At 37.4% G+C, this 16,216-nt stretch overlaps 1 protein-coding gene across 4 annotated transcripts in view; it reads right to left on the bottom strand.

The window, feature by feature from the left end:
- Positions 1-374: 374 nt before the first annotated feature.
- The window catches only part of Slc35a3 (solute carrier family 35 member A3), a 66,870-nt gene continuing 51,028 nt past the window's right edge, over positions 375-16,216 (bottom strand). For all 4 annotated transcript variants that reach the window (XM_059266154.1, XM_059266155.1, XM_059266156.1 and 1 more), the window contains 3 exons: positions 9,309-9,427; positions 6,050-6,183; positions 375-4,472 (listed from right to left, as the gene is read on the bottom strand). In XM_059266154.1, coding sequence (XP_059122137.1) covers positions 4,382-4,472; positions 6,050-6,183; positions 9,309-9,427 — 344 coding nt within the window. In that variant the 3' untranslated portion in view covers positions 375-4,381. The remainder of the gene's footprint in view (positions 4,473-6,049; positions 6,184-9,308; positions 9,428-16,216) is intronic.

The following is a 16,216-nucleotide window of genomic DNA, read 5'->3' on the forward strand; positions in this document are numbered from 1 at the left end:
GTGGAGAACAGAAGTCTCAGATCCCCTAGAGCTGGAGTTATAGATGGCTGAGGGCCTCCTTATGTGAGTGCTGGGAACGAAATGTAGGTCCTCTGGGACAGCAGTAAGTGCTCTTAACCATTGAGCTATTTCTCCAGTCTCAAAAGAAACACTCTAACACAGAAAATAACACTGGAGTTTCAGTTAGTGTTTTTCATGAGGACTTAGTAAAAATATCTTTGTTTGTAAACTACTGAGATGTTATCCTTTCTGGGCTCTTCGAGTATTCCATGTGTGGCTACACCAGGGTAGAAGTGAGGATAAATGTGGGTGCATGTCACAACAGAAGCAATTACACTCAGGCAGTGAAGGAAAGGTCCTGAGTAACTACTGAACCTGGCCAGCAGCAAAGAAGCATTTTATTCCAAACAAAATCCTTTTGGGCTGTGATCACTATATAGGCAGAGAAATTCTAACCACTCTGGCTAAAACAAAGAAAAGGAAGCAAAATTACATGTGATACAAAATTACCGAGAGATAAAAATGAGCAATTCATTCCTGAAATATAAAAATAGGAAATTAATCCACAGATTAAATCAGACACAGGTTAAAAGGGAAAGTAGAAATATAGGAAAAAATATATATAGTTATTTATGAAAATAATCTATTTCCCTTATCTATTAAATATAGGTAATAATGGATACCAAAAAACTGCCATGAGGAATTTATCATATAAAAAAACCACTTAATAAAAGACCAGTTTATACATTCCTTTGAATTATATTCATAAAAATTTAAACATACAAATCACATTCCCAAACCCCAAAGAATCACTTTATATAAATTGAAGTACAGACATAGATCAATTTAGGGTCAAAATCATTTTTAAAATTTTGTTTTAAATCACAACAAATTATGTCTTACAAGAAAAGAAACAACAAACAGACATTTATATACAGTTGTTAAAGTCTCCAACCTGAATCATGGTGCAGATGTCACAAGTTACTTAAACAAGTGCTAGTTGTAGATACTTTGATAGGATACTTAGTATCAGTTTGCTAGATGATGGATTTAAAGAGCAAATGTCAAAACAACCAAAAGCTAGAATTGTAGTTAGTTATTCTTTAAAAAAAAAAATTCCCAATTTCAAGTATGTGTTTAAAGTTGTAAATTACAGAAATATTCTCCATAAAAGTCAGGTATTTATTTGGTAAAGCAAGGCACATAGGACCAGATAGTGGTAAAGGTGCATTTTCTTTGGCCCTATAACTACTTTAAATATCTTGGAGATTCAATATAACATAAATACTTTTTCTAAATTCCATGTAAAGATACATCTATACAAATCAAATCTTTTTACAATGAATGTTTAAATAGAATGAATGATGCCAAAGCCTTTCTTTACAAACAAAACAAAACTCAAATGGGAGTGATAGCACACACCTTCAATCTCAGGACTTGGAAGGCAGAGGCAGGCAGATTTTTGTCAATTCAAGGCCAGCCTGCTCTGCATAGCAAGTTCCAGGCCAGCCAGGGCCACAGAGTAAGACCCTGCCTCAAAAAGAAACGAAAACAAAACACCTAAATGATTGTATAAATGACAATTAAAGTCTACTAGCTTGATTTGTAAGAATAGTCAGCATTCTACTTAAGTGTTCAGAGCAGAATGTCAATTTCCTCTTGGAATTTCTTAATAGACTCTGGCTTAAATATCAAACTGCCTTTTCTTTACAGGAAATTCTGTGGCATTTCATAGAAACTGATGTAAACACTGAATTCTGCATTTTAAAACTATATATTCCATTATAAAAGTAACTTACAACTTGGAAACCATTCAGGAAAGAGCTGCTATGCTGCACTGAGGGCCTGCTGTTGCATCCAGCTTTCTGCCAACTTTAGTGCTGTGCCTAACTTTACTGCGGCTCTCAGCTGGCACTCTTCCTCTATGAATTCACACAGTCCATATCAGTGAAAAGAGAAACAACAAATACACTCTAAAAGCACAAAATTTAAATAATCCAAAAGTTACTTGAAAAGCATGACACAGCCACAGTTTTGAACATTATCAAAACAAACCATGTAACACAAAGTTTCAGTATCAATATATACGACACAACGTAGACTACAAGCCCATTTTCCCCCAAATGTGATTATTTCCTTATAAATTTTAAACTATACATTCAGCCCAATAACATTTTTAACTGACTAGAAAAAAAAGTATAAATGACACCTAATACAAATTTCTGTAGGGTTAAGTCAGGGACAGACTAGATTTAAGTAACCATTAACTGTGAATTCACACTGTATTAGCACAGTTACCCACCCAATGCTTCAATGTGAGCTGAACATGAATCTGTATTCATAAATTTTGAACATCTCCAAGATCTAGGTTGCATTTAGTCATAGGTCCTAGGACATAGCTTGAATGCTGTGGTGGCCATACACTTGGTCAAATGGAGTTATTCAATCTCTGTAAGTTATTCAATCACTGAAAAACCACAAACCTGGCATTCAGAAAACCTGGTATCACTCTGTCATCGCTGGTGCAATGATTTTAAACACTCTTTAATTTTCAGTACTTTGAAACTCTGAATGGAATTGGTTAGGCGTGTACACTGTTAAGAGTACATGTGCATTAACAAGATCAAACAGCCGGTCCAAGTTAGCCAAGGGTACCTTACAGGTCTTAACAACAGTTCTTTTGAGTACTATTGAACAAAACTCCATTAACAAAATCTATTAAAACTACATAAAAAATAGTCATCTTCTTATAGGTTTGTATTAAAACAAACTTTTAAAATATATACAAGATAAATGAAAAAATAAAGTAAAATACATCTTATATTCAATAGGTAATTCTGCATATAGTCAATAATTAAATAAATTATATTCCAAATATAGAATGTATTTTTGCCTCTCACTTTGTTTTACTATTTCTAATATATTCTCTCTTTTGAATCAGCTTATTAAATAACTCGTAATTTATATCCTCAACTCCAGTGTTAAAAAGAGACAAAAATTGCTATTTTAAAGCAAATGGTGGCTCCTTCCAGCAGCACTCATGGGGACATAGAAAGGGAAATCAGAATGCCACCACCTCTTCCAGACACATGATCAGAGTATTCCTAGGGATAATGAGCTTTTAAGACCTAAAAACTTCTAAACAGCCTTTGAATTTAAATTAGAGTACCACTTAAAATAATGTAGTGAGCTGGGCAGGGTGGCCTATACCCTTAATCCCAGCACTCAGGAGGCAGAGGCTGGTAGATGCCTGTAAGCTGGAGGCTAGCCTGGTCTACGTAAGGAAGCCCTGCCTTAAAAAAAAAAAAAGCAATAATATGACAGTAGGGGATGTCTATAAGGAAGTCAGCTTGTTCTTGGCCCACTGATATGACTAATACTATTTTTTCGATTGTTGCTTCTGTCAACAGAAATTCCTACTGCAGAATAAGAGGAAAATTCTCCATTTCAAAACTATATACAGTATATGTTTCATAGTTCAGATGTCTCCACATGGAGAGTGGACAGTAATCACTCTTTTATTTTCAATTATTAAATAAGTACTTAATCCCTTTAAATCATTAAAAAGTTTTAATGGCAACACACACAAATTCAATTTAAGGTAATAATAAGAATTTCTCTTCTATATGGAAAATAAATACAGCTGGAAAATGATGGTAAAACGTCCTCAGTGTCAAAGTCCCCGGCTCCTCTAGCATGTGATGAAGCAAACTGCATTCAGCTGACTCAAAGCAGTAAATGGTCTAAAGATATACAGAGAAATATATCTCTCTACACTAACGTTAAATATGAATCAAACTCAGACTACTACTTCATCAAGTTTTATGTAATTGAACAAGTAACATTTAGCAATCCTTTGCTTAGCAATCTTCTGTATGAATATAAAAATCCCAGATACATGAAAATGGTTTTAAATTATATTTGCTTGTTCACAGCTTTATAGGCAATTATACTTTTCCAACTTTGAATAGTTCATGTAATTTGATATATCTGTGCAGAAAGAGTAAGACTGAGAACATGTGATAAGAGGAAGTAGGTCTACCTTGCAAACATTGGTATTTGCATTTGTGTGCTCTTGCAAAGGCTGCACTGGACAGTTCTGCAGCAACCAAAAGGGTGAGGTCATTATGAGCTCGGACTTCAGACCTCCTCCCGTATTCCTCTAATGCTACGCCCTGGACACACTTCCAAGTTTGGGTTTCCACATGATATACATGTTTCATCCTGACGTGTACACATTTTCAAACCATTTCAACAGTATGATCAGATTTAGCATGATGATATCTTCACAGAATCTGCAGAAGTCCTCTGTGCAAGATTAATTTTGTTGAGATTCCTCCTAGGGCACCATCGTGAAAAACCAGTTAAAGATAGCACGTGACTATGCTTTAGTGGGATTTCCTGCAGGTTTGGGGTCATAACCATACAAGAAAGTAGCTGCTATCACAAGGACGGCTCCAAGGAAAAAGACACTAAATAGGATGGAGAGAAAGAGAAAGAAAAGTCAGGTTAAAAGCAAATTACGTTCTTTCTATATATGTAATATAAAAACAATTGCAATCTGGGAAAGAAACATTTCCATAACATAGAGGTAAACGCTGAGTACGTTCTATGCTCCAGGAGCTTGGCTAAGCACTTCGTGCCTTTGGGGAGAGGGTTGTAAGCAGGAGGTAGGACGCAGTGAGACACTGGCTGAGCTGGCACCCTCGCCTACCGCACCATCTTCAGGGCTCTACCTCATCTAAACGTGCACTCTCTGTGGGACTCGTTCAGCAGTAAAATGCCTGAAGCTTTAAAACATGCAAAACGGAGAAGGAAAAGTTCATTCTTTTATGCTAAACCTAGGTGAACTCAGTCCAAAATCCAAAGCAATAATAACCAAAGCTCAGGACCAATATTTACAGGATGTTTCACGGAAAGGAATCAGACCACAAGTTTTCCTAATGCTTCGATGTATGGAGAGGTACAATCTACTTCATAAAAACTGGACATAAGCCAGACTAGCAATCTTAACTTGTTACATACATATTTTCTAAATACCGCCAGAGGCATGGATTAGTTTTGGCTTTAAGATCTCTATTAATGGTTCGAAGTCATTACCCTCAACCTAAAAAATAAAAACTGAAAAGAACAGGAATCACCAGTCTTTTCCCTGCCTATAAAAACAGAGGCTTGGCTTTACTTGTTACAGGACTTCACTGTGTGGGTAAGCTGGCCTCAAAGCTCCTGTTGGACTTCATGTTAAAGACATGCCAGTGTGGTCCATCCAATCATCCTCCACACTCTTCCCTTCCATCCATTCCTTTGTTTTTTTTTGTTTTTTGTTTTTTGGCTTTTTGAGACAAGGTTTCTCTGTGTAGCCCTGGCTATTCTGGACCTTGCTCTGGAGACCAGGCTAACTTCGAACTCACAGAGATCAGCCTGCCTCTGACTCCCAAGCGCTGGGATTAAAGGCGTGCGCCACCACCGCCCGGCCCCATCCATTGTACAAATGTGAGCCCTTGACTCCTTGTACTTGTCCATGACACTGTCATGGTTGGCACTAGTCCTCAGCCACAATTCCCTTTCTATCAACAAGTGTTTATTGACAATGTTTTTGGTCTACTGTCCAAGATTCACTCCCCTAGAGTGAGCTACTCTAATGCTTATCACATGTGATTAATTAATACACTATCTGCATATTTGTTCCTCTGCTCAGTTATGTACTCTTCATTGATTACAAAGAGAAAAGCTATCATACTATGATTATTTCAATGATTTGAGCCCCCTCTTTAATAAGGACTACCCATACTTCCACTGAACCTCATGTTATAATTTATCTTGTGTCTGGTTTTCTAGTCACTGTGACTTTCTTGAACATAACTGTCTCATTCGTATGCTTCTTTTTTCCAGAATCCAACAGAGTGATTGCAGGCACAGGGTGGCCATTTAACAAACTTTTGGAAAATGAATAAGCAAACCTACGCAGAATCATAGTGATACGAACAACAAAATAAGACATTCAGGAAGAAGCAAGAATGGGAAAAAATAAATAAAAATGAATATTTACCTGGTTGGCACAAAATCTTGCAACCAAAAATAGGATATAATTGTTGACAATATTATGGATAAGGAGGTCGCGAATCCTTTTAAAATATTATCGGCATACTTAATGACAGCAGCTATTACAAGGCCTCCAAGTGCCTGTAGAAGTTTTAAGAGAACAATTTTTAAATGAACATGAAACTGCTTTTCAAAACAATTTCACCTCTCAGGAAAGGTTTGTTCTATGTAATTATATCCAGGCAAATGGTTCATATGAACATAAAAACAAGACGTCCAGTTTTGTTTCCTAGCCCTCAACATAATCATCAAAGCAATCTAAAGTTTGCTGTAACCAAATATGATCAGATTACAAAAAGTCTATTTTCACCAAATTCAATAATTAAACACTTGTTGTGTGGACAGCTGAAGGACAATGCATACGAGGTTTAACTCTGAATCAAAAAAAACCTTTTTTTACAACCTTTCCAACAGTCTTCTCACTTTGCCTTCTTTAATTTTCTCTCCATTCTATTTTCGTTTTGTTTGTTTTGTTTTGTTTTTGGAGACAGAGTTTCTCTGTAAATCAGTCCTGGCTGTCCTGGATCTTACTTTGTAGACCATGTTGGCCTCAAACTCAGAGATCCGCTTGCCTCTGCCTCCCGAGCACTAGGATTAAAGGTGTGTGCCACCACTGCCCGGCTTCTCTCCATTCTAATCTATCTCTTATGGTTGTCAGGGTGTACAGTTTGGTTTCGATTTTTGCAGTACTGGAGATTGAATCCCAAACCCTATCACATGGTAGGTAAGTTCTCAACCACTGAGCTATCCCCACAGCTTATAAAGAACCTTCGACCAAATCATTCTCAAATTCTAGACTGTGGTTACCTACAAACGGGAGATGGGGAAAGCTGGAGAGGTGACTGAGTTGTTAAAGGTGCTTGCTGCTCTTGTAGAAGACTTAAGTTTAGTTCCCAGCACCCATGTCAGGCAGCGCACAACCACCTGTAACTCCAGTTCCAAGGGTTCTGATGCCTCTTCTGACCTCCGCAGGCATTGCATGTACACGGTGCACACACATACACATAAAATTAAATACGTTAAAAAAACGAAAACAAAAACAAACCATAAGAGTGATGGGTAGCTCAGTAGCAAAGTACTTGCCTAGTAGGTATGAGGGCCCTGGGCTCAACCTCAGCAACTCACCAGACTTTACTATACAAAAACCCAAAATCCTGCAAAAACCCAAAATGCTCCCAAACCCAACACTTCTTTGAGCACTGACATGAAGCACAGATGGAAAAGTCCACCTGCCTCATTTCCTGAGTTAGTCACACAATGCAGGTGTATTCTAAACTGCACTAATTTTACTTCCGGGCTATGTGAATTTTAATAAATAAAACAAAACATACATAAAACAAAAGTTTGTTTAGACTCGAGTCACAGTCACAAGATATCTCATTATGTGTATGCAAAAGTCCCAAATCTCCTACCCTTAATGAAAATCCAAAACAGTTCTCAAACAGATAATGGACACTCAATCTGTCTGGCCTGGGTTTGTCTCCTACCAGACCCTCCATATCTGTCCAAATCAGGGAGCCACTCTGCCTTTCTTGAATGATGGAAGTCCAATTCATAAAATGTCATAAGTTATGCCCATTTGGCTTACTATAAATTATGTTTGAATTGATATTTTGGGGAAATACTGTTATTCATCTATTTATTCCCTGTTAGATCCTTCATATCAGTTACATCACAGTTTTTTAACTGTTGCTCTTGGATAGGCATGGTGGCACAAGCCTTTAATTCCAACGGTCAGAAAGGCAGAGGCAAACAGATCTCTGTGGCTTTGAGGCTAGCCTTGTCTGCATAGTTAGTTCCAGCCAGAGCTATGTAGAGAGACCTTGTCTCAAAACACAAAGCTAAATATATTTTAAAAAATTTTTTCTCTTATCTTTTAGCCCTTTCTTGAAGGACAGCTTCCTCATAACTGGATAAAATATATCACATATAAGTATATAAGTTCTCTATGTTTACTATACTTCCACTTTAAATTTTCTCTAAATTTCTCCTCTGTGTCCTTTCCTCCTTTTATAAAAATGGAAATACCCTTCCTATTTATTTATTTATTTATTTATTTGGAGACCGGGTTTCTCTGTGTAGCCCTGGCTGTCCTGGAATTCTAGCCCAGGCTGGCCTTGAACTCACAGAGATCCGCCCGCCTCTGCCTCCCGAGTGCTGGGATTATCAATGTGCACCCCCCGCCCTGCTTCTTACATCTGAAGAACCATTCACTATCTTTGGACACTTCCCTACTTTTCAGGCCCTGTTACTTCAAATGCCTCTAGGAGAGTAGGCACTGAGGAAAATGACTTCTTCCTTCATTTTCATATTTTCAGAATGTCAAGATGTACTTCTGGAGATGAAATTATTCAACTCTTAAACAATTCAAGCCATATTCACACTGAAGAAATTTGACAGAAACGTTCTAACATGTAAATATGAAATGAAACTTATAAACTTGCATAATTATCTCAAGTGGCTCCTTCCATCTTTAAAGGGCTGACCACAGCTTTTCTATGCAATGATAATTGCAGCAGAAAATTTGAAAGTTATAGTTACTCTTAGTTGTGACTTTTTTTTTTTTTGAGACAGGTTTTCTATGTAAACCTGGCCTTCCTGGAGTTTGCCATGTAGACCAGGCTGACCTTGAACTCAAGAGATTCACCTGCCTCCACCATCTGAGCGGTGGGATTAAAAGGTGTACACCACTATTTAACTCTTAAACATTTTCATGGAGCTTGAAAGATGATTCAGTGACTAAGAGCACTGGCTACTCTTCCAGAGGACCTGGGTTGGTTACCAACACTCACTCACTTTGGTGGTACACAACCATCTGTAACTCCAGTTCCAGGGGACCTGACCCTTCTTCTAACTAAAATGGGCACCACGCACATAACTGGTTAACATACATACATGCAGACAAAACAATGATACACATAAAAGTAAATAAACCTGAAAGTAACATCAACAACAATAATAAAACACTTATATTTTCATGGCACTGAACTTAAATACAATGGAGTTTTTATTCATGACCCTTTTCCAAAATCAGTTTTCATTAGGGCATTAAGAACAGTTGTATTTTAACTTCCCTGAACAAAGTAAATATGATGAGAACAGGAAGGACCCTGCCCCTTAAACACCAGCACACCAGTACCCAGTACTTTAATTCTCTGTACAGAAGCAATACTCAGTAGCATTAATAGAAGACTTAAATGCTTTACCTGCAGAATCACAACTATCCATGTCAGTTGACTATATCCCTGAAAAAATCCATTCTTTGATACCAATTCTCCATCATAAACGTATACACCCATTAATCCAAATATACTCCCAAAGAAACCTAAGAGAAAGTAAAACATGGGTCAGATGGCAGTTTTTCTGGAGAAATATTTTTCTGTTGACAATCCTGTCTCCTCCGCCTGCTCCAATTGGCAGGGTCCTGGTTTACACTGAGACTAACTCAGCATGTAGCACAAGCTGGGTTGGAACTCCTGGTCCTCTTGCCTCAGACTCCCAAGTACTGGGGCTACAGGCCTGCACCACCCTGCACAACTTAAATTTCCTTTTTTTTTTTTTTTTTTTTTTTTTGGTTTTTCGAGACAGGGTTTCTCTGTGTAGCTTTGCGCCTTTCCTGGAACTCACTTGGTAGCCCAGGCTAGCCTCGAACTCACAGAGATCCGCCTGGCTCTGCCTCCCGAGTGCTGGGATTAAAGGCGTGCGCCACACGAAATCTGAATACTTAAAAAATATTTCACTCAGCCGGGTGGTGGTGACACATGCCTTTAATTCCAAAACTCAGGAGGCAGAGGCAGGCAGATCTTTGTGACTTCGAGGCCAGCCTGGTTTATAGAGCTAGTTCCAGGACAGCCAGGGCTACATAGAGAAACCCTGTCTCAGAAAACCAAAAGAAAAAAAAATTCACTTGATTTATATATAAGCAACAAAAGTATGCATATTACTATATGATGCCTACAAAACAAATATATAAGCAGATAGGCATAAGACTATTTTAAAAAATAATTTAACAACCTTCAAACAGTACAATAATATTTATATTACAGGATTAGACTGCTGATTCATTCAAATATTTATAACATGCCTGCCTTTAGCATTCCATTGTATCTTGAATTTTCCTATTGCTATGACCACATTTTATGAGTTACATTCATAATTACATATATGAAAGCTCATATATAAGACTCAGAATTTCTTTTGTATTCACAAGTTTGAATGAATACAGGCAATGAAAACAAGTTATGAAAGAGGACATAAAGCTAAATATTTTTCTACTTCTAACTTAGTCATGGATTTTTGTTTGTTTGTTTTGTTTTGGTAGTGGATACATACATAAAAATATACTTGAGGGGCTGGAGAGATGGCTCAGTGATTGAGAGCACTATCTGCTCTTCCAGAAGACCTGGATCTAATTCTCAGCACCCACAGGGCAGTTCACAACTGTCTGTAACTACAGTTCCAGGGCTTTTGACATCCTCACACAGATATACATGTAGGCAAAACACCAATGAACACAAAATAAAAGTAAATTATATAGATTAAGAAATACATATATTTGAGCCGGCGGTGGTGGCGCACGCCTTTAATCCCAGCACTCGGGAGGCAGAGCCAGGCGGATCTCTGTGAGTTCAAGGCCAGCCTGGACTACCAAGTGAGTTCCAGGAAAGGCGCAAAGCTACACAGAGAAACTCTGTCAAGGAAAATAAAAAAAAAAGAAATACATATATTTGATAGTAAAAGTGTAAAATCCAATGCAAAGCACCACAGCTTCTGTTCCAAATGCCTACTCTACTCTAACTGTACATAAGTTCACTGAGTTGTATAGTCTTTGGCCTGATTACTTTCCATGTGTGATGTTATTTGGAACTATTTTTCAAGTAATAAACTTTTTTAAAAGGTATTTTTAAAATACAATACTTGTTAACTAAAACTTCCAGCTAAAAACTGGTCAAACCCAGCATCAGATTCTGTATTTACTAATGAAGTCTCACTGATAAAGAAAATTGGCTCAGTGAAATTCACTGCTAAATTCCATTCCAGACCCTGAGCTAAGATTTCCTGGAGTGCTGTTGGCCTATAGGAACCTACAAGGACCACAAATCTTATGGTACAGCTTTAGAAGAGGGTACAGGGGATAGTTTTTAAACAAAACCACAGCTAGGTAGAGTGTGAAGAACATGAAAAGTGCATTTGTACAAGCCCTAACCTTTTAATGTGTCTCATTGTGAGTATAAAATTAACCATGGCATGTGACTTTAAAAATATGCCCGAAGGCATATATTTTAATATTTAATTTACAAAATTAAAATTTGGCAATTACTAAAACATATATTTAGTACTTGTTAGAGCTCAAATGCCCTCTAAAACCCCCAAGTGTTAAAGAACTGTTCTCTCTCTTAGGCACTACTAAGTGTAAGGTCTTAGGTCATTGGAGCATGCCCATGATCAGGACTGTGGATCCCTAGTCTCGTCCCCTCTATCTTTGTTTCTTGGCCAATTATGAAATATATAGTTTCCTCTGCTTTGCACATCCTGATATACTGTCCTGCCTTGCCACAGACCCAAAGTCAATGGACCATCAGCTAGAAGCCCCAAATTTTAAGACAAAGCAAACTTGATCTCTTTATACACTGACCTCTCTTGGGTGTTGGTTAGTGACAGAAAGCTATCTAACACACACTAGGACATGTATTATGTCCATATATATAAACAGACCTACTACATTCTAACAGTGGTCGGACAGTCCACTGTCTAAACGATATTATCACATATGTATGTAACACTTGGTGTTCCAAATGCTTTATGGACACTAACATACCACAAGCCTCTAAAGTAGATACTTGCAAGCTCATTTTTATTGATTAAGGAACTTCCCCAAGTTCACATATGGAATAGACTCAATAGTTGAGTTCGGGAAGTGTGGCTCTGGATCTTCTTTTATTTCACATTTTCTATCTTCTGAAGCACAACCTTAATTATACTATCTAATCAAAACAATAATTCATTCAATCAGTCTTATTTTCTGCATTTGTTTGGTTTTTACATCTGCAACCAATGCTAAAGGTAATAGCAGTGGCATCTATGTTTTTTTTCTATAGGGTAAATTCTTACTCAAACATGGAATTATTGTTTCAAAGCATATATTGTTTCAAAGCGTGCGTGCGTGCGTGCGTGCGTGTGTGTGTGTGTGTGTGTGTGTGTGTGTGTGTGTATCTTGTAGGCATTACCAAATTGAGATCCAAGGTTCTAGCAATATTTTCTCTTAGCAGGCACAGATACGAAGATTTTTGTTTTCTTCTCACTGGCTGACACTTGTAGTCTTTTATTATTGAAATATTACAGTTTCAAATTTTTATTTTATGATCCTAAATTGTTTATAACTTATAAAGATTCTTTCTAAACTCACTTTAGCTTACCATTTTTTCTTTTCTTTCTGTTTGGTTTTTTTTTTTTTGTTTGTTTTGTTTTGTTTTTGGTTTTTCGAGACAGGGTTTCTCTGTGTAGCTTTGCTCCTTTCCTGGATCTCGCTCTGTAGACCAGGCTGGCCTCAAACTCACAGAGATCCACCTGCCTCTGCCTCCTGAGTACTGGGATTAAAGGCGTGCGCCACCATCGCCCGGTTAGCTTACCATTTTTTTTCATTGAGTATTGTACTATCAAAGAGTAAGATATCAAAAAATATCCTAGAACTATAAATTCTGACTTGTCTTCCACTTTTATCACATAATTCAACAAACTTTTAGGCAACCCACAGAGACCGTGACTATTTCCTCTTTTCTTTTTGCAGATATATATGAATAGCTTACTACGTACATAAGGTACTTCATTCTAAATACATGAATTCTCCGATTTACCCCTCACAGAAACATATGAGGTAGGTACAAAAACTAAGAACTACATTTTATTGATGAGGAAAGCGAAGCACAAAAAGTTGAGTAACATTTCGGTGGTCACATGGATGATAATTGATGAACTTAAGATTTGAGCAGTATACCCTGAGAACCAAGGTTTTTAAGCACTCTGCTATAGATGTACTCTTTAGGAAATGGCAAATCAAACTGCTTGATATTTTCAAACCTGTGAATGTGTCTTCTTGACAAGAAGAACAATTAAATTTTGCTTTACAAATATTTACATTCAATATTTCTCATATTTACAACAATATTTCAATATGTTCTCATAAGAAACATAGCTTTCTACAAATTTTGTAGAAAATATGACAAAATCAAGTTTTGGGTTTTTGTTACTGTATTTACTTGAAAACAGTTGGACTTGTGGACTTTAATCAAACTTGGAAGTGTTGACATGAAATACTAGGCCATTAAAAAGTACAACTTACTGTGTAGGACCTAGAGAGGTCCATATGTCTGATGATCAAGAGAGACATGGTATATCTCTTAAGTTGATGTCAACTGTGGGGGAAAAACATCTTTGGGTGTTTGGGGAAAAATGCCAAAGTCCCAAGGAAAAAGAAATACAATAGAACATTCTGATTTACAAATAAGCCACACTTACATACACAATTTTACATGTAGCATTATCCAAGATATAAGCCAGGATAATAATTAATGTCCAAATCCTTACTCAAGAACTTAATAACAGTATCATAAATAATTTAAGTATTTGTTCAAAGGGAATCCTATCATAAAGGAGGTTTTTTGTTTGGTTGGCTGGTTGCTTTTTTCCCTTTCTAAGCTGTTTACCATCAATCAGGAAAAGGGTACAGGAAAAGGCCAAAACATTACACTGAAATAAAACATCATGTTATGACTTTAAAAGAGATGAAAATTGCTTCATTTCCAACTCCTTCCATTTTAGGAGTAAAATGAGTAAGTTATTTGTAGCATCTTCACAAAGGAAGAGGCAATAAGGACAAACACACTAAGACTCCATAATTGAGGACAGGAGCAAGCTACACTCTCAGATCATCAACTTAACTTTTCCATATCATGAGGCAAGGCATTCATTTCAAATATAACTTTCTAAGGGCAAGATCATTACCAGGTCCTTGTATCAACAGCACATTTGCATTCAAGGCCTAGGCACTTCAAGACTTAGGGAAATATACAAATGTAGAACATAAGTCCTTGTTCAGTTTCTTTTTAAGATAGGTCTCCTTATGTGGGCTGGTTGGTTTCAAACTCATGCTGACACTGCCTCAGCCTCCTGAGTGCTGGGGTTAGAGGTGTGGGCTAGTCAGCTAAATACTGTAACTCCGGTTAGGATAGCAGCACCAGACATGACTGGTGTAGTTATTTAGAAATACGTATTAGAATAACACCAGTAGCACAGACACTGAGAGCAACAATTAATAAATGTGACCTCCTGAAACCGTAAGGCAAAGGACATAGTAAAGAAGACAAAATGACAGCCTACAGAATGGGAAAAGATCTTCACCAACCCCACATCTGACAGTTGATCTGATCTCCAAAATATATAAAGAACTCAAAAAGCTAGACATCTCCTGAGTGAGGTAACCCAAACCCAGAAGGACAAACATGGTATGTAATCACCCATAAGTGGATTCTAGATATAAAGTAAAGAACAATCAGACTGCAACCCACAGAACCAGGGAGGCTATATAGCAGGGGGACCCTAGGATGACTGTGGCTTATAATAAGTTTTGGTTTTACTCAATTACTGGGCAAGCCTCAATGAAACATTTCACAATTAGGATAAGAATTTATACTGTATCAAGCTGATAATAGAAAAATAAAATTTAAAAAAGTGAAAACAAAACAAAAATAAATAAATAAAAAGATATAGATAGAAGAAAAAAAAGAAAAATGAGATAATCGATTAAAAATATATCCTTCTAGAGATGTATAGTGGTGACAATTGCACAGAGATAAATGTTTTTAATGCGACTGAAGTATATACTTTAAAATGGTTGAAATGACAAAAATTCTTTGCTGTGGGATGTCTTTCTGTACACTGTGAATATGTGTTGATCTGATTGGTTGATAAATAAAGCTGCATGGCAGGGCAGGATGGAGCCAGGAGGGAACATCTAAGAGAGATAGGAGGAAGAGAAAGAAGAAGCAGAGAGACACTATCCCACCGTCCAGGGAGCAGCATATAATGGCACACAGGTAAATCCACAGAACATGTGGCGACATACAGATTAATAGAAATGGGCTAAGTTTAGTTATAAGAGCTAGCTACCAAGAAAATTGAGCCATAGGCCATGGCCATGTAATTTATAATTGAAACAAAAAAAAAGCTAGACATCAAAATACCAAATAATTCAATTTTAAAAAGGGGTACTAATCTAAACAGAATTCTCAACAGAAGAATCTCAAATGGCCGAAAGAAATTTAAGGAATTGTTCAACATCCTTAGTCATCAGGAAAATGCAAATCAAAATGACTCTGAGATACCATCTTACACCTGTCAGAATGGCTAAGATCAAAAACATTGATGACAGCTTATGTTGGAGAGGATGTGGAGCAAGGGGAACACTCCTCCTCTGTTGGTGGGAGTGCAAACTTGTACAGCCACTTGGAAAATCAGTGTGACGCTTTCTCAGAAAATTGGGAATCAATCTACCTCAAGACTCAGCTATACCAAACTTGGGCATATGCCCAAATGATGCTCAAGCATACCACAAGGACATCTGCTCAATTATGCTCATAGCAGCATTATTCGTAATAGCCAGAACCTGGAAACAACCTAGATGCCCCTTAACCAAAGAATGTATAAGAAAAATATGGCACATTTACACAATGGAGTATTACTCACTGTGAAAAAACAATGACATAAGAAAATTTGTAGGCAAATGGATGGAACTAGAAAAAAAATCATCCTGAATGAGTTAACCCAGACCCAGAAAGACAAACACAGTACATACTCACTTATAAATGGATATTAGGTGTAAAGTAAAGGATAATCAGGTTACAATCCACAGTTCCCAGAGAGGCTAGGAACAAGGAGGGCCTAAAGAAGGAGGCATGGATTTCCCTGGGAATAGGAAACAGAAGAGATCTCCTGGGCAAACAGGGCTGGGGAGGGTGCTGGAACATGAGGGATTGAGTTGGGCAGGATGGGAGTGGGGCAGAGGGGGAGAGTAATGAGAGAGACATCTTGATAGAGGGGCCATTATGGGGTTAGGGGG

The sequence above is a fragment of the Peromyscus eremicus genome, chromosome 6 (assembly GCF_949786415.1).
Source record: "Peromyscus eremicus chromosome 6, PerEre_H2_v1, whole genome shotgun sequence".
Taxonomy (NCBI): domain Eukaryota; kingdom Metazoa; phylum Chordata; class Mammalia; order Rodentia; family Cricetidae; genus Peromyscus; species Peromyscus eremicus.